At 39.8% G+C, this 20,412-nt stretch overlaps 1 protein-coding gene across 4 annotated transcripts in view; it reads right to left on the reverse strand.

Annotated features, from left to right (window-relative positions):
- The window catches only part of FMN2 (formin 2), a 244,166-nt gene that overhangs the window by 143,775 nt on the left and 79,979 nt on the right, over positions 1-20,412 (reverse strand). For 3 of the 4 annotated variants that reach the window (XM_039532227.1, XM_039532225.1, XM_039532226.1), the window contains exons 6-7: positions 6,206-7,776; positions 4,908-5,052 (exon numbers count right to left, since the gene is read on the reverse strand). In XM_039532227.1, coding sequence (XP_039388161.1) covers positions 4,908-5,052; positions 6,206-7,776 — 1,716 coding nt within the window. Of the gene's footprint in view, positions 1-1,466; positions 1,568-4,907; positions 5,053-6,205; positions 7,777-20,412 lie in introns of those variants that run through there. The other variant, XM_039532228.1, reaches the window with a different exon arrangement.

The raw sequence follows: 20,412 nt of genomic DNA on the forward strand, positions 1-20,412 counted from the left end.
AGGCCATTTTAGTAGCATCTGTTTAGACCATCCAAAGGAGAACATTTCTCCAAATACAACAAACTAGATGGACTTCCAGAAAGACCTAAGCTATCCAGGCTACTCAAGAAATAGCCACATGCTTACAATAAGCTTGTGGAGTAAAGACCAGCAGAGTCATGGGGTCTGGAAAGGAGAACTGGAGATTTAGATAAAAATTAGACTTTCAGCAAGATATTCAGAAAAGATAATAAAAACTACCTTGTCTTTACAAATACATTGGAAGGGGGGTAAGCCATAAAAGCTTGAAGTTGACTCACACACCTGACAGAGGCCACCATCACCAAGAAGGCCACTTTTAAATATAGATGTTATATGATTGAAGGATCTGTAAGCCTACCAAGCTGCATTAGAGGGGTACAGTTACAAGAAGTCCTTAAAGAATCACTTTATAAGCAAATGCATGTGCAAAAAATAAACAGCCAGCATGGCAAGTGGCATTCTAAGATGGAGGACACTCAACAAGAATGAGGAACCAGAGCGTGCGTGCTAAACTGGGAAATGTGAACTTTCATTATGGACTTGAGCAGAAATTAACAAAACATCAAGCCACAAACCCAAGGATTCTGTTGTTAGGATGCCAGAATCCACCATATGATGCTGATTGCCATAGTATCAGAGTGCCCGTTGGCTAAATAAAAAGAAAACTTTGTCTGTATGAACCGATCCTTCCTTCCTTCTTGGAGAAGATCGATGTGTCTGGCATAAAGAAGAGATTTTTCAGCCAGAGTTAGGAGATTTGAATACTAGAACTAGTGAACCCAAGCAGGATCCATAAGGATTACACATGCTCTTCCCTTGCATTATCTTGCTAACGTCCCTATGCAGAAGATGAACAAAGTTATACATAGGCATTCAAAATCAGAAGGCTTAACCCTGGATGAAAAAGAAAGGCTTTTGATAGATGCTCTTGACTTCTGCCTGATCAAACACAGAACTGTTCTTATTTGGCATTGCAGTAGGATACAAGGTCAGTCTGTCATCTAACTAACCACACCTCTGTTGAACAGGTTGTGTACTACCAACTGCCAGAGAGACCACTGGGTGTGGCAATTGTCCACAACCCACCCCCCACACACGTATACGCGCACACACACAAACACGCACACAAAAAAGGATTTATGGCAGAAGGACCTTTCCAGTAAAATTTAAAAGCACAGCTAAGAAGTTTCACAGATTCTAAAACCAGAAGGAATCTTTATGATTATGTCATCTGATCTCCTACATAACACGGGACAAAGAATTCCTTATTATTTTAAAGATAGAAGATTTAATACAAAACCAACATCTTCTCAGAGACTACTCAAATTGTCAACAGTAATTAAAAGCAACCAAGGAAAGAGGAGCCTTGTGCCTCTTTATACCCTCTGTCTCCATGCCAGGCTGAACATGAGCAGTGGTACAGGGCCTCCTCTCCTAGTATGAATTCCTCTCAACAACTCTAGGTATGGGGTGAGGAGAAGGAGACATACTCCAAGTGTAGGGATCCATAGAGGCAATTCCATGAAGGGGGAGAGAGTCTGGAATGCTAGAGAAACATGTATAAAGATTATAGTTACTTTTCAAGCTGAACCAAAACAAATAAAATTAAATGTAGTGCTAAGAGCCCACTAAAATTATACCATAGCACCTGCATGCCCTAGTCCTGGACCAGGACTCTATTGTGTTAGGTGCTGTACAAACAGTACAAAAATTGTCCCTGACTCAAAGATCTTGCAATCAAAGTAATGAGATTGTCTGTGAGCATTAGTCACACAATATATAGCTCTCTCTCTCTCCTTTACAACAGCAACTGAAATTGGACATATGTAGACAAGATCAGTGTCCAAAGTAAAGGATGGAGGGAAGAGAACTCATCACAGATTAGCATCTCTCCTCCTTTTCTGCAGCTATTCTGAAGTTTGATCTGGTTTTATATTAATGGAAACTTTTTGTATTATTTAGCGGGTTGTATCTTATGCAATTAGGCACCCAGGGTATAGAATGGATGTCTATAGTTACATTTTTGGAATTCAAATAAATGATAAAATAGTAGCAGCAACATACAATATGCAGGGTATAAAAGAACAATGTTTCATGGTAGGAAAACATACATACTGGAATGGATTCTCCTCTGTGAACAAGCTTCACTCGGATGCACTGAAGAGTGGAGCCAGCCACAGTGCCCTGATCTTCCAATATCTGCCCCCGGTAAAGGGAGGATTGGCATACTCGACTCTTGCTCCACCATATTCTTCCCTGGCCCCAGTCTGCCTCCTTCCCTGCCTCTTGTGCTGAGGACAGAGGGTGGGTGGAACAGACTACCCTGTCTCTGTCAACCTGCTGCTAGCAGAGAGTTATCCTGAATAAGTAAAATTCTCCACTTGCAGTTTGAAGCCAGTTGTGCTGTGCTGACCAACGTGTGCTGCTTTGTGGAACAAAGAGGACATAAGCAGACTAAACTAACCCCATAACTATTCCTTGTTTCTTTTATTTAAAATAAAACAAAAACAAACAAACACTATTTAATTATTTAATGTCCCATTTCACGCTACTTCATTTATTTATTCTGTTTATGTCGCACATGTGGACATGACCACATAGGACAATAGTGCATGGCAAGCCAAAGTCTGAATCTACAGCACATTGGCTTGCCACACAGCAATGTCCCATGTGGACACTGCTACAGTGCACATAAAAGTTCCCTAGCATGAACTACAGAACTTACAGCGCACTGCACCAACACCCACATGAGCTATTACTGTGTGGCAAGCTGGTGTGCTGTAAATCCACTCCCTGGCTTGCTACTATGCACTAAAGTTATGTGTAGACAAGCCCGTATTCCTAGAGAAGTGTTGCTATTTCATTCATTAGCTGGAGATAAAAATCATTGTAAGGCTCAGCTCATGTGAACTCATGTTCACTTTGAGCAACAAATACAATAATTCGATCACAGGAAAGCAAGGTAAACCCCATACAGTGAACAAAGTGACACATTTTTCTTCCCTCTTTTGTTAAAGAACTGCTGTAAAAGTCAAAAAATCCAAATGCAAAGGGGGAAAAAAAAGATAGTCACAGAACATTAAAAGCTTATAAACTTATATAAATTATATTTCTTATAATGTAAATTCTGCAGATGAACAGCACAGCCACTTTATTACACAGAAACGTACTGTGTAGGAAACTGCAATCAAACTTTCAAGAAGGATGCCAAAACCTAAGAATTCTAAAGTTACTTTAAAGGATTTAAAGAAACCCAGAGCTTCCATTGTATATATGTGGCATTGTTAGGGAATTTTTCATAACTATTTGCCACTACTATGAACATTACTAGTTTGGTTCCTACAATGACTCATGAGATGCCAAAAATGCCTACATGTCATCCAGTCAGTATACACATGCAATGAAAGTGGAATGGTTTATAAAACACCTTGAAAGACAAACCATCTATAAAGTTAGGTATCACATATAAATGGCAGATAAATATTTCTACAAAAGTATAGCAAAAATTGTCTCATTTCAACAAAATTTCAGCCACTGCACTTTTTCATTTTTCTGTGATATTTTGTGTGTGCATAGCCTCCATGTCATTCAGGGAAAAAATCTGAAATAATTGGCCATGTACCTTACCCGTGTTTAAGTCAGTTGCACTAATGAAGTACTAAAAGACTATTTGAGGAAAAACTCATAATAATTGGCAAGGGTATAAAGCAAAACTATGTTGAGGACAGGGCCTATGTTGGTCTTATCCTAATACTATAAATTGTTCAGGCTACCTTCATTAGAACTGTGTGCAATCCACATACTGAAATAGGCTGGCTGCACAGTGTCACTTGAGAAGGCTACTTTGCACAGGCTTCTCAATGTAACAATCCCAATTATACTGTCAGTTCTGCTGCTCCCCATCCCTGGAGGCTGAGACAATTAGAAGCTATTGCATGCTTGAATGGCTGGCAAAATGACAGACCAACTTTTTAAATGTCATGTAGCACTAAAGGAACAATCCCTAGTCAAATAATGTCTGTGTAAAGATTATCATTAAACACTGCCAAATTTATGGCACAAAGATATTGAAGAGGGCTGTTATAAAAAGCAGTCTGGGTTTGGAAAAATCCTGTATGTATTGCCCTGTATATAGACACATGAGAACCATAACAACCATAGAGAGACCACCACCATACTTGCAAGACAATGACAAGTTCAAATGAGTGTTTGGACTGCTCATTCCAATTCTGAATAAGAGCATGTTCCTGTGTGTCATTCCTGTGTCAGTCTGATTATCATACAAGTAACAACAAAAGACAGACTAATTGGAAGGTAATTTATTTTGAGCAAATAACTACTCAGAACTCTCTTTATGCTCATGTAGATGTGAAACTGCAAAAGCTTATGTATCAAGGTTTAACCTGCTTAGAAATCTTTACATTTATAATGGTCCTGGTTTTTCCCAATTTACTGCAATCCTTTCCACTTCAAGAAGCTTTTTTGATCAATATATTTTTTCCATTTTGCTTTTTCATTTTTATTATGAATTCATGTGCATGTACTATATAAACAGACACACACGATAAGCTCAGTTACCGTGCTTATTTTTATGGTGGAAGAACCTTGATGGACAGAAACTTTCAAGCACTGATTTTCAGATAAGTCACTAAATTCTTACCACTCTCACCCATTAAATTCACTTTAAAATATTTAATAAGAACAAATTGCAAAGTATATACTGTGCACATATACACATATATTAATGTTAGATGCTACATATAGAATAACATTTTGAAAAAACAAAACACAAAAAAACCAACCCCATACATCACAGCTTCCTACTGCAGCCCAGGTATGCGTAGATAGATACCAACCCAAAAGCATGGGGAAAGAAGAGTACTCACTTGTTTAGCCTTTGTCTTTGTGATGGTGTCTGAAATTGGTTTCTTCCTCTCTTTAACAGCTGTTTTGGAAAACAGTTCTTCAAACTCATGATAATCTATGGAAGGCTCTTCAATTTTTTCCCACACAAGTGAAGCATTAGAATCTCTAAAGTTAAGCAAAAGACCTATGTAGAGCAATGTCAAACTAAATATAGTCACAAATGGTGGAATAAAGGAAAATAATGTTAATAGTATTTTTAAGTGACTGCTACTGTCAGGAGTAGTAGGAGTTTAATAGATTAAAAAGGAGTTCAGATCCAAAATACAATTATATATTGAGTATTCCCTTTTTCTACACCCAATATGCTTCAAACTGCTTTATATTCACACGTGCCACACGGTTTGGGTTATCACTAGCTCAGTATGTAAAAAGAAAAACACCAGACCTGGAAATAAGCTTGGGCTGAGAAAGATAAACCCACTATTAAGTGGCAAAAAGTATGAAGGTGGAGAAAGTGGTAGGCAAGGAGAGAGAATATTACTGAAATCAAAATTAGTATTTCCCTACGAGTATGAAATCTGTATTTCTATAAACAATGGGCATTCCATAAAATAGAAAAATACATTAACAACAAATCTGATGTAAGCCAGAGCAGCATCAAGCAACAAGGGTTACAGGCAAGTGGACCTTTTACATCATAAGGTAGGAGACATGGGAGTGAGTGTCTGCAGATCATGGATTCATTTGGAGGAGTATAAACTACCTGAGTTTGCAAGTTGCTTGAGACAGGACCTTGGTGCTGGTGGAAAAGGGACAAGCGACTTACATTTGAGTCATAAAATGCCTGACGCGTATCACCATATTGAGAGCTGAGGGTCCAAAGAACCCTGAGGGTCCACAGGATCAGGCCCAAAGTTATCCAAAAAATGGTTCTTTAAAAGATTTATCTAACAGCAAAAATATACATTCTTCCCCCCCCCCCTGCACTGACCTGTTCGAGATAAAAATGGGAAAAAATAGCACTTCTTACTAATATGCTCTCTGTAGTTCATAAGGACAATATTGAACTATCACTTTTGTAAAATAGCTTTCATGGGTAATAAGCAGTTCAAGGTTAATTTTAATGTACAAAATGCTAAACACAATGGGCATTTTATTTAAATGCCAGTTAAAATTAAAATTGCAATTATACTGAAAATGTGTATGTTGTAAAGAACATTTACAAGACACTAAAGCACGTAGTTAATTTCACCCCATGTTATTGAAAAAGGCTTGGAACAAAAACAAATTCTCCATCTTCATGTTGTACATATTTTACCTTTTACTATGAAGCTGAATTCTTGTCCAATAAAGAGGCTTCATGGGTCGAGAAGGTTCTATTGCGTGTTTCCTGCTCCCTTTATCCTGATTTATCCCCATTACAAATAAACCGACTGGTAATGGAGGAGGAAGAACCCCACAGACTTGTGGAAGGCCAAAAGTTGGCAGGAAGCCTCCCTGGGCTGGTGGTTGAAGAGCTGCCCCAGGTGGAGGTGGCGGCAGGGCAGGGGGTGGTATTCCCATGCCAGGTAAAGGCAGGGGAGGGGGTGGTACACCTGCACCAGGCAAAGGTGGGGGAGGGGGTGGCATCCCCATACCAGGAAGAGGTGGGGGTGGAGGTGGTAGACATACACCAGGCAAAGGCGGGGGAGGGGGTGGCATTCCTACACCTACACCAGGCAAAGGCGGGGGAGGGGGTGGCATCCCCATACCAGGCAAAGGTGGGGGTGGGGGTGGCATTCCCATACCAAGCAAAGGAGGTGGGCATGGGATACTAGCACCAGGCAAAGGAGGGGCCGGCGGAGGGGGAGGGATTCCCATACCAGGCAAAGGAGGGGCCGGCGGAGGGGGAGGGATTCCCATACCAGGCAAAGGAGGGGCCGGCGGAGGGGGAGGGATTCCCATACCAGGCAAAGGAGGGGCCGGAGGTATTCCGGCCCCAGGCAGAGGAGGGGCTGGAGGTAGGATTCCTGCACATGGAAGAAATGGGGGAGCGGGAGGCAGTGGCATCACTCCATCAGGCAAAGGTGGGGGTAGAGGAGGTGGCATAATTATGCCAGGCAATGAGGGGCTCAGGGGTGGCATTGCTGTGCCAGCCAAAGGCAAGAAAAGTCCTGAACCAGGCAAAGGTGGTGGGGATGGGATACCTGCACCAGGCAAGCGTGATGTGAAGGAAGAGCCTCCTGCTCCAGGCAGGGGAATAGATAGTTCTGTGCCAGGCAGTGGGGGTGGGATGCTACAAGTGGGTTCAGAGGATACCGAAGGGAAACATTCACTGCAAGTCACACTCTCAGTACTTCGAGACCGATGGGGAGCTGGCGATACAGTCGCTTCTTCAAACAAAGAGGACAGATCCGTGTCAGGTCCTGGACGAGGTGGCTGTGATGTACTTTCTGTGGATTGGCTTTCATCCAGCTGCATCGAGATTAGTTTTGGTGACAGAATTAAAGATACTTCAGAACAATATGTGGGATGTAGTTCAAGAGTTGGCAATTGTTGAGATGGCCGTTCAATTTTATCTCTTTCCAGGTCGGGAGGAGTTTGTGGCAGTGTCTTGGCTGAAGGCTTTGAGTGTGTAAAACAATCTTCTACTGGTGAAGTCTGTACTGATTTTACTTGTAAAACAGTTTTAGGTAGGACATTCTCTTCATTTGTTTGAAGATCCACATTACCACGTTCTCCACAAACTGAGTGTCCACTCTCACTCTCTTGGTCTCTGCAAGGAATCTGTGCCTCCGTTGCTGGGAACTGTTTCTCCAGTTCTGCAATTTTGGTCCTCAGATCCTCAATGGTTTGCTCCAGCTGCTGAATTACATTAGCACGTTCCTCAGATTTCAACTCAAAATCATCCTTCAAAAAGAAAAGATAAGTCAACACACAGAAAGACGAAAGAACTGTTATCAGCACACATGGGCAGTGAAGCTAAATAGGGATTAGCACCATCTAGAGCTAGAGAAAGCAATTTACATCTACACTCAGTAAGAACAGAGACACCATATCCCCAGAAACAACCTACTATGGAAATTAGTTTAGGCACTCACTATAATTAGTGATTATGACTTCATCAGCATGTATGTTCTTTATATTGCGATGTTATTCTCCTGGCTACAGTACTGCTTTCCAAAGATGGACAAAGAATCACAGAGCAGTGGATTAAAAGTACTGCAACTCTCCTTTTGTAGTTAGATGTAATATATGTAAAATATTTAAATTTGCACAAATTTTCACTAATGATTGAAAACATTTAAAGTATTTCTTTAGTTCACTGTTACTGTGCATGATAGACCGGGTGAACTACTGAATGTTACATTTGAATACATGCTAAACTAACCAGGCCTTATTCACCGAGAATGGATAAAAGAAAAGAATAGGGAACCAGTTTTGAAAAGAATGCAATCATACTGGTTTTCACGGCCAAGTTATGACGGCAGAAAGTCCAGCATGTTGAGTACAGTAAGCTACACAGCATAGCATTTGAGCTAGCAGAACCATAACAAGAAATAAGACAAAATTAAGAACTACTTCTCCCCAAGTTCAGAAAGCATCAAAACTGCCATGTTTAAGGGCATAAAACAACCATTAACAAAAGGGATTAGGGTGAAGTTTCCTTTAGGAGAAGGTTATTCCCTAATTGCCAACTTTGCAGCTTCCTCTGAAGCATCTGGTACTGGCTGCTGTTGGAAATGGATTACTGGAATATATGGACTATTCTATATGCCAGTTCCTATGTTCCTAAATAAATACCAGTAATGGAGTGTGTTCTGTTTAAATGGAGATGTGCTTATCAAAATGCATCACAAGGAAATGATGTACCCCAGCAATAGTGAATGGTAATGACTGGTGCTTTATCAGGACCATAATCCAAGGAACTAATCAGGCAATAGATACATCAGAAATTCAGAAGTATTTTAATACAGATGTTCCCAGATAGAGATTTAAGGGAACAGGAATGCTAAAGTTGAACATATTTTTTTTTCAATGCTGTACTTCATTAAATGTTTAGGACTTTTTTAATGGTATCCTCTCTTGACTGGGACAACAGATCAGCGACAGGGAGTCAAGAAGGTAGATTGTATTTTACAGTCTGTTTTATACACATTTTATACACATTCAGGATTTTCCCATCCTCTGCTACAGATTTCCTTGGTGACCTTGGGCAAGTTACAACCTCTTCGTACCTTCTCTCTCCCTTCTATAAAATGCTAAACCTCACAGGTGAAATTCAAGCTTCATCCATGAATGTTTGAGAGCTACTGGTCTCAGACACAATGGTGAAGACTCCCATAGAAGCATCTGTAAATTAATACCCAATATCTAACAGAGTAATTGCCTTTATTTGTCTTTCAGTCAGGAAGATTATGTTCGTCATCTCATACTATGGCACAAGAAAATATTTGGAAAACAGTTTTCTTTGTTGTAAGCAAAGTTCTCACTACCAGTAATATATATTCATAGCTTACTAAAATTGTTTCCATGGAGTTGTTTTCTGAACACAGCATTTCAGGCATGTATTTATCTTGGGATTTCCCAGCTCTCCTAAAGCATTCACTAAAATGAAACAGTAACAAGTGACTAACTCAGATTGCTTTCTACTCGAAGCAATTTACATCAAGTTACAATGCTCATTCTCATAGAAAGTGTGAAGTCACATTTGGATCTAAAATTATGAATACTGGCAAACGGTTCCCCCTATCAGATTTTAATGTGTAGGTAACAAGTTAAAGCAGGGACTGGGTCACCACATATTTGTCTAGAGGTGGACTGACTCTGAGGGAGAGCAGACTGCTCAGCCAATAACTACATAGTGCTTTAAACAGTAACCTGGAGAGAAAGACTAAAAGATAGCTTTGCTTATTGCCTCAGCCTCAGTTACAGGATATTCTGCTGGTACCTTTTTTATTATGCATCCTATTAAAATTCAATCTATTTTATTAGCAAGATTTTTGTTGAAAAAACTTTATTATAATATAAAGGACAAACAGTTTGGATTAGAATGTGAAAGTATGATGAAAAGAATATTACAAAACTTCATCCATCCCCATTATTCTGGTGTATGTACATTACTGTAAGATCAATTTCTCAAAAATAAACATAAATATATACATACAAAATGCCTATAAAAATTCAAACTTCAACTCTTAATAATTCACTTGAGAAACATGACCATCCATTTTCTGCCACTAATATTCACTGGCTGCCACTTTTAATTTATTTTATGTTTAACTAATACAATTTTTATTAAAGATATAGCCTTCCAATTTGTATCTAAAGGAGAAATTTCATCCCTGCCACAAACCTATTTAAGTCAATGGAATTACACTAGAGTTTAATTTGATCCATTTTATTTGAAGCTAATGCCCTAAGAATATTTAATATGGCAACGATTAATTTCTTGGGGAAGAATCATCACCATTAATATTAATTCAGGACACAGGGCCACTTCTAAGTGTGCTGTTTAAGATGTTACCATATCCATGAACAAAATATAGTCCTTGAAACTTAAAATTCCACTTGACCTGCAGGAAGGCACTGGAACTCAATGTTACACAATGGAATTCATCCTGTGGGGCTGAAAATCTATTGCAAGAAAAGAGGAATTTTAAAGCTTCAGGATCACATTTTAAAAAAAAAAAAAGAGGAAAAAAAAGGTCATTGGGCAATTAAGTGATGTATTAAGCAATTACTCCAAGGGCAAACAAAAATGGGTAGCTCAATGGAGCTGATCTCCACATGAGGGTGAAGCAGCAGTGCATTCCTTCATTTTGTAGTTTGTTTTAGCAGTCTTTTGAGATAGGAGGTTACACAATAAGGAAGGAGGAAGTGGATTTCTTGTCAAGTTCTTACTGTTTCAGTCTATCAGGGTCTCAGAGATGCCTGAAAAAAATTAACTGAGTCAAGATGTCCTAGCTTGAGACAAATCTTCGAAAACATTTGTGAGTCCAAAGAGACTTATACCAATTACATTTATTGGGGGAAACAGTATTTATATGCTTTGATTATATAGCAATTTAAATAATTTACTTTAACACCCAAATGTTTTCCAAGATTTGTCTCAAGCTAGGACATCTTGACTCAGTTAATTTTTTCAGGCATCTCTCATTTTTCAGGAGAGGAAAGGATTGTTTCAAGAAAAACAAGACAATGACCTTCCACATACAAACTGATTTGGTTTTTGAAACATCTCCTAGAATGTCCTTAAAAGATTAGTTTAGTTTATAGAATCTAAAAATCTCATTGGGGAAACTGGAATTCTTCCTGAGAGTTCAGCCAGAGAGAAAACATTGAATCATTCATATATATCTTTCAATTTTGTAACATTCATACTAACAAAAAATTCCAAATGCTTAGTGATCATTTAAATATGGGGCACCTATAGGGTGTCCTCAATTTGAAATGACAATATAGTTGGTCTGGTTATGATCATTGACCTCTTCCCTTCAGTTCTTTTGCTGTAAGTTAAAAAAAAATTCAGGATCTGCTCAGTACAACTAAAGTAAAACTACATGAATATCTATAGCCAATAATTCACAGAAAGGTTAAATCAAACTACCTTTGCTTTTAGAACAGGCCATTTCTGTATGTTTGAAGTAAATAAAGACTTTTTTACCTTGCCCATTAAGATGACAGCCCAAAGCTCCTTTAACCCTCCTTCCCCCAGCAAAAAGACTTGTGTTCTTCCCTCATGCCTTGGGTTTGCCTTCCCTTGGCAAACAGTTCTGAATGAGACACTTTGAAGTTAAACCAAGATTTGCATAAGTCACAGCAAGCTTTTAATATCTCTCATTGGGAAGAAAGATTAGAAGCACTGGTTGATGAAATTTAAAAATAGGTAACGTTCATGGAAACAGAAAAGGAAGAAATTTTTCTGCTGCACATGTAAACACAGATGAAAGTCGCTTCCCAGGAACCTGAAAGGTTTGCCCAGGTAAAAGACTGATCATGAAAAAGGTCCACATTAAAGTCCAAAGGACAACTCCACAGCAGAAAACTGTGTGGCTTAAAAGGTGTTTGAGGGACCTCTGTCTTGCTTAGACTTCTTACCCAGGACATGGGTACTTTGAGGTAGTCTTCTTTCTGTAAAGGAAGAAAGAAAGGTGGAAGCTTAAGCCTCACTTTATCCAGGAAAAATTGAGCATGTATGATTCAAGAATAGGGAAGAAGAAAATAAGTATGTATGCACATTAATACACATTCTCTGAGATACAGAATTGGGGGGGAGAGAAAATAATGTACCTTTAGCCTCTGAAAATAAACTACCATTCTTAAATCAAAGATAATCTGTAATATTTCAAGAATAAAGCCACATTACTTTCTACTTTTGGAAATTAACAGTTTCTAGTGTCAGAGACTAAAAGGCACCAAGCTGCATTTATCCATGTCTGAGAATCTTCAGCAATTTGTTACTTAGTGTTCCAGATGAAGTTGTCTCTTTGAGTGGGATCCATAATTAGACACTAAGCCTACAATTTTTCATTTGGGATTTTATCCAAAACTTTATTGTATTGATTCTACTAGGTTTTCAGGAAGAAGGCACTCTATTTAACAATTCTGTCCACAGAATAATAATTTTTTTCCAGGCAAAACAGAAGACAGGCTTGCAGGTCTTGCTTATCTGTGACAGTACAGTACAGCACAAGGTTACAATGCGTTTTAGGCCTTTCAGTTAGGAAAAATTGATAACTTCTCAGATCCCTAATGGTCCAAGGTTAACAAGTTTTAACATCTATTCTGAGAGCCCTGCAGCCCGGCATAAAGAAAGGAGACATGGTATTTTAGCAGTGAAGTCTCCAGTGCTGCGGCTGGAGCTGTTGAATGCTATTAAATGAGATATACTACTGGGCATTCACTGAATTGTTTTCATGTTCAGAATACTTTACAAAATTTTATCTAATTAATCCTCCTACTCGCCTTGTGACATATATATATTATATTATATACATACTTATTTTACAGTTGTAGACACTGAGTTGGAAACTGACTACTTTGCCCAGGGCTTCAGGAAAAGTCACTGTCCGAAAGCCTGATTCCCAGTCTCTTGCTCAAATTTCTAGATATATTTCTTCTCCTAAAATATTAGCATTCCACAGGTTTGAGAAGGGATATACCCTGAGGAGTATAACATACTCTCCAGGCTTTGGTTATTCCTGGGAAAAACAGAGACAAATGTTTTAATGACAGTGGAAGATTTACCCTGCTACTTCATTAGTTAGATCAATCAATTACTTAAAACTGAATTCCTCAAAAATAATTTTGGTTCTAATGTTGCCAACAGAATTAATTCCTTATAAAATTGTAATATAGTTTTTCTTTTGTGCTTTCTGGCTTTGAATCCTGTATTTTTAAAGGTTTCCTGAGAGCAGACATTTCAGCAAAGACTTGTAACTGTAGTTCCCCATTATTTGTGTCATTGTGTTTAATTTTCCCACGACTACAGGGAAATCTAGCAAGAACTAGAGGTCTATGTAGAACTATGGATATATTGAACTATAAGTGCTTTTTCTGGACTCTCCATATTATCTACCTGTACTGAAAGAGGGTGGGAATAAAAACAGGTACCATATACAATAGGAACTGAAAGGCCCTATACAGGATACAGAAAGTATCACTGCCCACTGTGTGTGAACCTTGTGAAGAAATTCAGAGTCATGCAATTCAAGGAGCTCTCAGTAGAGTGACCTCTGCAGTTCCCAAATGTAACAAATGAAAACTTGAGTTTCAAGGAGGTTTGCTGTACAGGGAATTGCTACTACATTCTTCTGTCTCTGAAACATGTTGAACAATCAGAATATACTCTCTTTTTTGGCCTGTTCCCCCTAGTTTAGTGAGACAAGACATAATGGTGCTGTCTGATAGAAGCTGTATGTACAACCACCAAAAGGTAGCCTTCCAAACTGAGAGAAGTTTTAATTTATTTATTCTCAGTGACATCTGACAAGTGCTATACCCTAAACAGTGATAGCAAAATAAGCCCCACACTGCCTGAATGCTCTATTCTATGTAGGTTCTTATCTCACGTTCATCACATTAGTATCTGAGCACCTTCCAGTGGTACATTAAGCAACAAGGTTACCATGTCATGTTTTGTTCTCTCATCCTCTCCCAAAGGGGAGAAGAGTGAACATTGGAAGATTTAGTTGTGGTAGGATTTAGTTTCTAAATATAGCAACATAGATGTATTTGTTAGAGAAAGCAAGGTCAAAGAAATCCACCTGACCTTTGGAGTCGAAGGCGGTGAGGTATGTGACGATCCTTAGCTCCTGAGGGAAGTCATTCCACAGTCTCAGGCTCACCCCGCCAAAAAAAAGCTCTCTCTGGCACAGATGAAATTTACCTTTGTTCTTTACCACCAGAGGAGTGATTTTGTTGACCAGTCTTCATCCCAGAGGGTTAGGCAATCTTTTGGCTATTTTAGGCCCAGGCCATTGAACATTTTGAAGATAACAACTGAGAACTTGACTGTGGCTCAATATTCTAAGGGAAGCCAGTGTAGAGAGTGGAGAACAGGAGTGGGCTCATGGTAACCCACGTTGCTGAGGAGACGAGGTGCAGAGTTCTATATTGGTTGGAGTTTTCTAAGCACAGGACGCTTCATGCCGAGGCATATCACAATGCTATATTCCTGCTAAGTAGTAACAAAGGCATGAATAACTGAGGTCACATCATCATCTACGAAGATGGGACGAAGTCTTTTCAGCCATCTCTGATTGGCTAAAAGCATTACTTGCAGATGTTCTCATGTGATATAGCTTAGCATCAGTGAGGAATCCAATAGCACTCCTAAACTTCTGACTAATTGAGAATGCATGCCTCCAACCAAAGGCAGAGCACTCGGTGCCTGCAAACTTTTCAAAATACTCTCCTTTGCTGACCAGCCTCACCTCTGTCTTGCCCAAGTTTAGAGTTAACCAGCTGTTCTTCAACCCATTTTTAGGATTTCTAACTGCTAAACAGATTTTATGGAAGAATAAGACTCCGCTTCCTGACACTAATGTATTCTTTTAGGTCAGGGAAAGATTTTTGGCACAGTTGTGGCATCTATAAAGAAACTCAGAAAGATGGAATCCCATAAAATGAGGAAAAGGGTGGTTAAATAAACTTTTCTATCTTTACAAGAAATCCCAAGGCCCTTAAGCCTGGTCTATACCTAAAACTTGGGTCATTCTGGCTACATTGCACATGGCTGTGAAAAATGTCACACCCTGTGTGACATAGTTAGGTTGACCTGATCCTTGATGTAGACACAACTAGGTCAACAGAATAATTCTTCCATTCACCTAACTACCTAGAGCAATGGAAAAACTCCTTCCGTCATTGTACTAAGAATCTGTACTACAGCACTACCGTGCTGCTATAGCGCTCGTAGTGCAGACATATCCCTAGTAGAGTGCATTAGGAATGAAATGTCCTTTTAGGATTTTTCCTAACTCTGCTACAATCAAGAACCTCAAATGAGTTTGTTTTAAACCCCAGACACCTTAGATGAATCAGTTGTCTCCTCACCACTTTAAGCATCCTGGAGACAACACACCAGCCAAGCATTATTACCTTCCACTGATATAGTACTTCTTTGCAATATAGCACAAGGAATGTTTTTTTGCAACGTCAGTGAACAGGAATGGTCACCATTGCCAGCTCAGATGCTCTACTAGTGACCAAAGAGGGGGCTGCCACAATAGGGCTAGAAAAGCTTAAGTCTTCTAGCTTATGAAGCAACAATACCATGCTTACCTCTGTCAACACTCTGTGAATGTGCGGTAGTCCTGCCTTTTATAGAACAGATGGGTTGAGGATGAAGGACTTCTTAAAAGGTCAGGAGATGTGGCCTGTTGGTATTTTATTTCCGGCTTGATATGAGGTGACCATTTCAATCAGTGATTTACATAAGTCATCTCCTTTCTTTGCTTCTTTTATGTAAATTTGTCCTATGTAGGTAGGCATGTAGGTTGAGTTTTTAGGTTAGGAAAGTCCAGAAATTTTGGTTAAGTTTTTATCATAAGAACTTTAGAACATACCCACCCCGACTAAATCTCATCTGCCCTAGGGCTGGAAATATAGCAGAGTTTGACCTGTCATGGACATTAACATTTTGGCACACTTGACAAAAGAGATGACCCTCCACAAGTTGGGCTACAGACAAATAGTCTCTTTTGCCAGTCTTTGGTTCTATTTTAGGCAGCCCCCTTCTGAAGATGTTGGCCTACCTAAAATAGAACCAAAGACTGGCAAAAGAGACTTTGTCTGTAGCCCAGTTTGCAGAGGGTTATGCCCTTTGTAAGCATTAAGAATAATACAGGCATGTGTCTTGTATTGCTTTAATATATGGTCTTACTATCCACAGATTAATTTATTTTCTCTTAGGAATGATTTTCCTAGCCATTAATAACTGGAGCCTCTTCTAAATTGGGCATGTTGAGGCAGCCTGCATGTGGGGAGCTTTAATTCCTCCTCCTGAAGCTCCAGTGTTGAGTTGCACAAGAAATTGTTCAGGAGCTTGAAGGGTTGACTTTCCCTCACGTTGGGTAACTGTCCAGAGTTTGTGACATTCAGACACCAAAGCCAAAGACTCTCTAGAAAGCTCAGGAGGATAAGCAATTTCTGGTCTTCAGGGATACTGAAGAGACCACAGAATCATAGGAGGTCCCCAAAAGCTGTCATTGTCTCAGGCGTGTTATCAGCAGGCTCAGGCAGGACAGCCTTAGTCACTGAGGGACACTCCACCAGTTCGGTGGCCTGGAAAGGTCAGATGGGAAGGTACTTGGGGCACAACATGCTAGAAAATTCTTATGCGTCAGGAGTAGGCATCAAGAAATATTTACAGTAATGTTATCTTCCCTTATAGGAGGGGTTTGGTACTCTCACACCCCTGAAGTGTGAGCCTGATATTATGAAAAACCACAGGTAGACAAAGGTTGGCGAAGCAGAATTGCAGAGACATTGGAATCAGGGAACCAAATTTGTCCATCACCAAACCTGAGGCTGAGTTGATAGTAGGTATCTCTAACAACTCCAAGAAGAGGATGAGGTGGGAGGCAATATTAGAAGTGAAAATAGAGGCCTCCATATGTCTTGCACCATTGAGCATGAGGTCACTCAAAGAAAATGAGTCTTATTTAGGTCTCCATGAGGATCAAAAACTTTTTGGTGTGAGGGTCTGAAAGAGCCTTACTCGCCATTTTAAAGAGAAAGGTAAATAATCAAAAGTAGAAGTTAGTTATATTATTCAATATACAGCTACATGCAAAGTAGGGCTTACTGGTGTTTTTAGGCTTTGTTTTATGCATATGTTTTAATGCATATTCAAAAGGATACTGTCAAGCTAATTTAAATGAAAAAACTTTACATACAAGCTCTCTTATTTTACAATGAACAGCTTAAATTATTAGAGTGAAAAGACCATTTAAGTTTATTTTATATTAAACTATGTATCTTGCTTACATTTTGCAGTTCTAATCTGGGACAATACAAGCAGATTAGAATTTAACTATAAACAAATGAAACCAACTAGTCAATCTTACTTTTAGGTTCTCACTCTGTAGCACAATGTATAGGTTGAAAACATGCCAAAGGGATGGACATGGATAAATTAAATACCATTTCCCAATGGATTTTTCTCTGCAAGTCAATGGAATAATTTGTATTGCTCTTAAAATTTAGTGAAACACTTATTTTTACAAAGAAAATGGATAGGCAGAAATCATTAGAATCTTCAACAAAGTAAATGAAGTTACCCCTGTGGAAGACTGATACAGGCAAGAGAAGAATCAGGCACCTCACTTCTGGGCCAAATTTGGCTCTAGGCTGTCCTGTAAACTAGGTGAGAGTAGCAGCCAGACTCAGAGATCAGTTCAGGTTGTCCTGCCAGAGAAATGTGCTCAGAAGAATTTTCTTTCAGGGAAAAAGCATTCTCTGAAGAGCATTTTATGGAACTTTTGTTAAAACTTGAATATTTTTACCTTAGAATTTATTGGTATCTCAAATTAGGTGTATGCAATTGCTAAAAACAGAAATTTTTTTATGATTCAGGCACAAAACTGATAGGTTGCTTTTGTAAAGGCAATCATAGCTGTAATTGAATACAGAGGACTTAGTATAGATCACTATGCTAAAACATTTTTAAATGGCAGTGGTGAACATATACCAGCTCCTTTCATTTCCACTCATCTTTCCAACAAGTGAGAAAGGTCCACATTTAGATCAGCCGTTTAACAGTTTTTCTTTGGGGAGCTCTTATTGGTTTTCTTCTTCATTAAAAAATTAGCTTTAGAGATGCAATATTTTTCAAATTGTATTCACTTGTTAATAATGACAGTGATTAATACATGTTATGATAGACAGGAATGTACAGACTATGTAGAGCTGAGCAAAACTCGGAATTTCCATCCAACAGGAAATTCCAAGATTTTGAAATTTGTTTTTTGTTCTGAATTGGAACAAAAAAACGTCACTGTTGTGTTTCTCACAAAATATTCCAAAATATTTAATTTGGGGGGGGGCAATCACAATGGGCATATATGCCCTATGGGGCAAACTGGCAAAGGGGTAGAGCCCCTCTCTCCACATCCACACTTCTTGCACTTTTTCACCCCCTGTCCACCGCGTGCACACACACACACACACACACACACACAGAATATCAGGGTTGGAAGGGACCTCAGTAGGTCATCTAGTCCAACCCCCTGCTCAAAGCAGGACCAATCCCCAGACAGATTTTTATCCCAGTTCCCTAAATGGCCCCCTCGAGGATTGAACTCACAACCCACTCCAACTCACTGCTCAAATCCCCTATACTTATTAGCTCTGCACCAAAAAAAAAAAGTTACAAGAATCTGAAAATGTTGCAGGGGTGGGCGGGTGGGAGAGGATAACTGCATCAGCAAGCCCTTGACCAAATTATGTTTAAACTTCCATATTGTATTATAAAAATATAAAAGTTGAAATGAGTCATTTCCAAAACAAGAAAGTCAAAACAAAATCAAGTAAAAATGAAATGTTTCAACATTATTGAAACAAAATGCTTTGAGATATTTTCAAAACAAGAATTCATCAAACTAGATACTTTCCTGCTGTATGTTTTGATTTTGCAGAATTGGCATTTTCTGCTTGGGAAAAAAAAAAAAAACTCGTGTCAGAAAATTTTCAACCAACCCTAATGCAGAGTGCATTCATTCATTGTTTAGGAGACAAGCTCTCCAAACAGTGTAAAAGGAAATGTCAGCCGCACACCCCTCTGGCATCAGCTCCTAGGTGGGGTCTCCGTGCACCGCTGCCCCTATGCATTGCCCCCGCAGGTCCCAATGGCCGCAGTTCCCAGTCTGGAATCGTCACTCAGGGCAGCGGCAGCGCGTGGAGACATCCCTCCTTCAGGGCTGCAGGGGCATGCTGGTCACTTCCGGGAGTAGTGCAGAGTGAGGATGCGCAACAAGGCAGAACTTTCAAAAGATTTAAAGTCTTCAGACTTTTTATTTTCAGGACTCAGTTTATTCTTAAACATTGAGAAATGTTCCAATACCCATTTAGGTCTTAGTCAGGTCACACACACTAGATGCTAAGTTGTTGTTTTTTTTCCCCTCCAAGGCTATAGTGCTAACCCAGGCACTATTGTCTGAATCTGAGGCCTGGTCTACACTAGGCGTTTAAACCGGTTTTAGGAGCGTAAAACCGATTTAATGCCACACCCGTCCACACTGAGAGGCCCTTTATATCGATATAAAGGGCTCTTTAAACCGGTTTCTGTACTCCCTAACGAGAGGAGTAGCGCTAGTATCGGAATTACCATATTGGATTAGGGTTAGTGTGGCCGCAGATCGACGGTATTGGCCTCCGGGTGGTATCCCACAGTGCACCACTGACCGCCCTGGACAGCAATCTGAACTCGGATGCAGTGGCCAGGTAGACAGGAAAAGCCCCGCGAACTTTTGAATATTTCCTGTTTGCCCAGCGTGGAGCTCCGATCAGCACGTGTGGCGATGCAGTTAAAAATCAAAATAAAGAAAGAGCTCCAGCATGGACCATGCGGATGTGATTGCTGTAAGGGCAGGCAAATCTGTTCTATCAGCGCTCCGTTACAGAAGACGAAATTCAAAATCATTTTTAAAAAATCTCCAGACAGACGCCATAGCAGGGACTCAGCGCACTGCTGCGTGACAAGCGTAACGGAAAGCCAAAGAATCAAATGGACGCTCATGGACTGGAGGACTCAAGCTATCCCACAGTTCCTGCAGTCTCCAAAAAGCATTTGCATTCTTGGCTGAGCTCCAAATGCTTCTAGGGTCAAACAAACACAATGTCCGCGGTGGGTCAGGGCATAGCTCGGCAATTTACGCACCCCCCCACCCACCCCCAGAAGTGAAAGGGAAAACAATCCTGTCTTGACTCTTTTACATGTCACCCTATCTTTACTGAATGCTGCAGATAGACACGATGCTGCAGCACTCAACACCAACATCCTTGCTCCCCCCCCGCCATGGGTGGCTGATGGTGCAATAA

This window comes from Mauremys reevesii, linkage group 3 (assembly GCF_016161935.1).
Source record: "Mauremys reevesii isolate NIE-2019 linkage group 3, ASM1616193v1, whole genome shotgun sequence".
NCBI classification, from domain to species: Eukaryota; Metazoa; Chordata; order Testudines; family Geoemydidae; genus Mauremys; species Mauremys reevesii.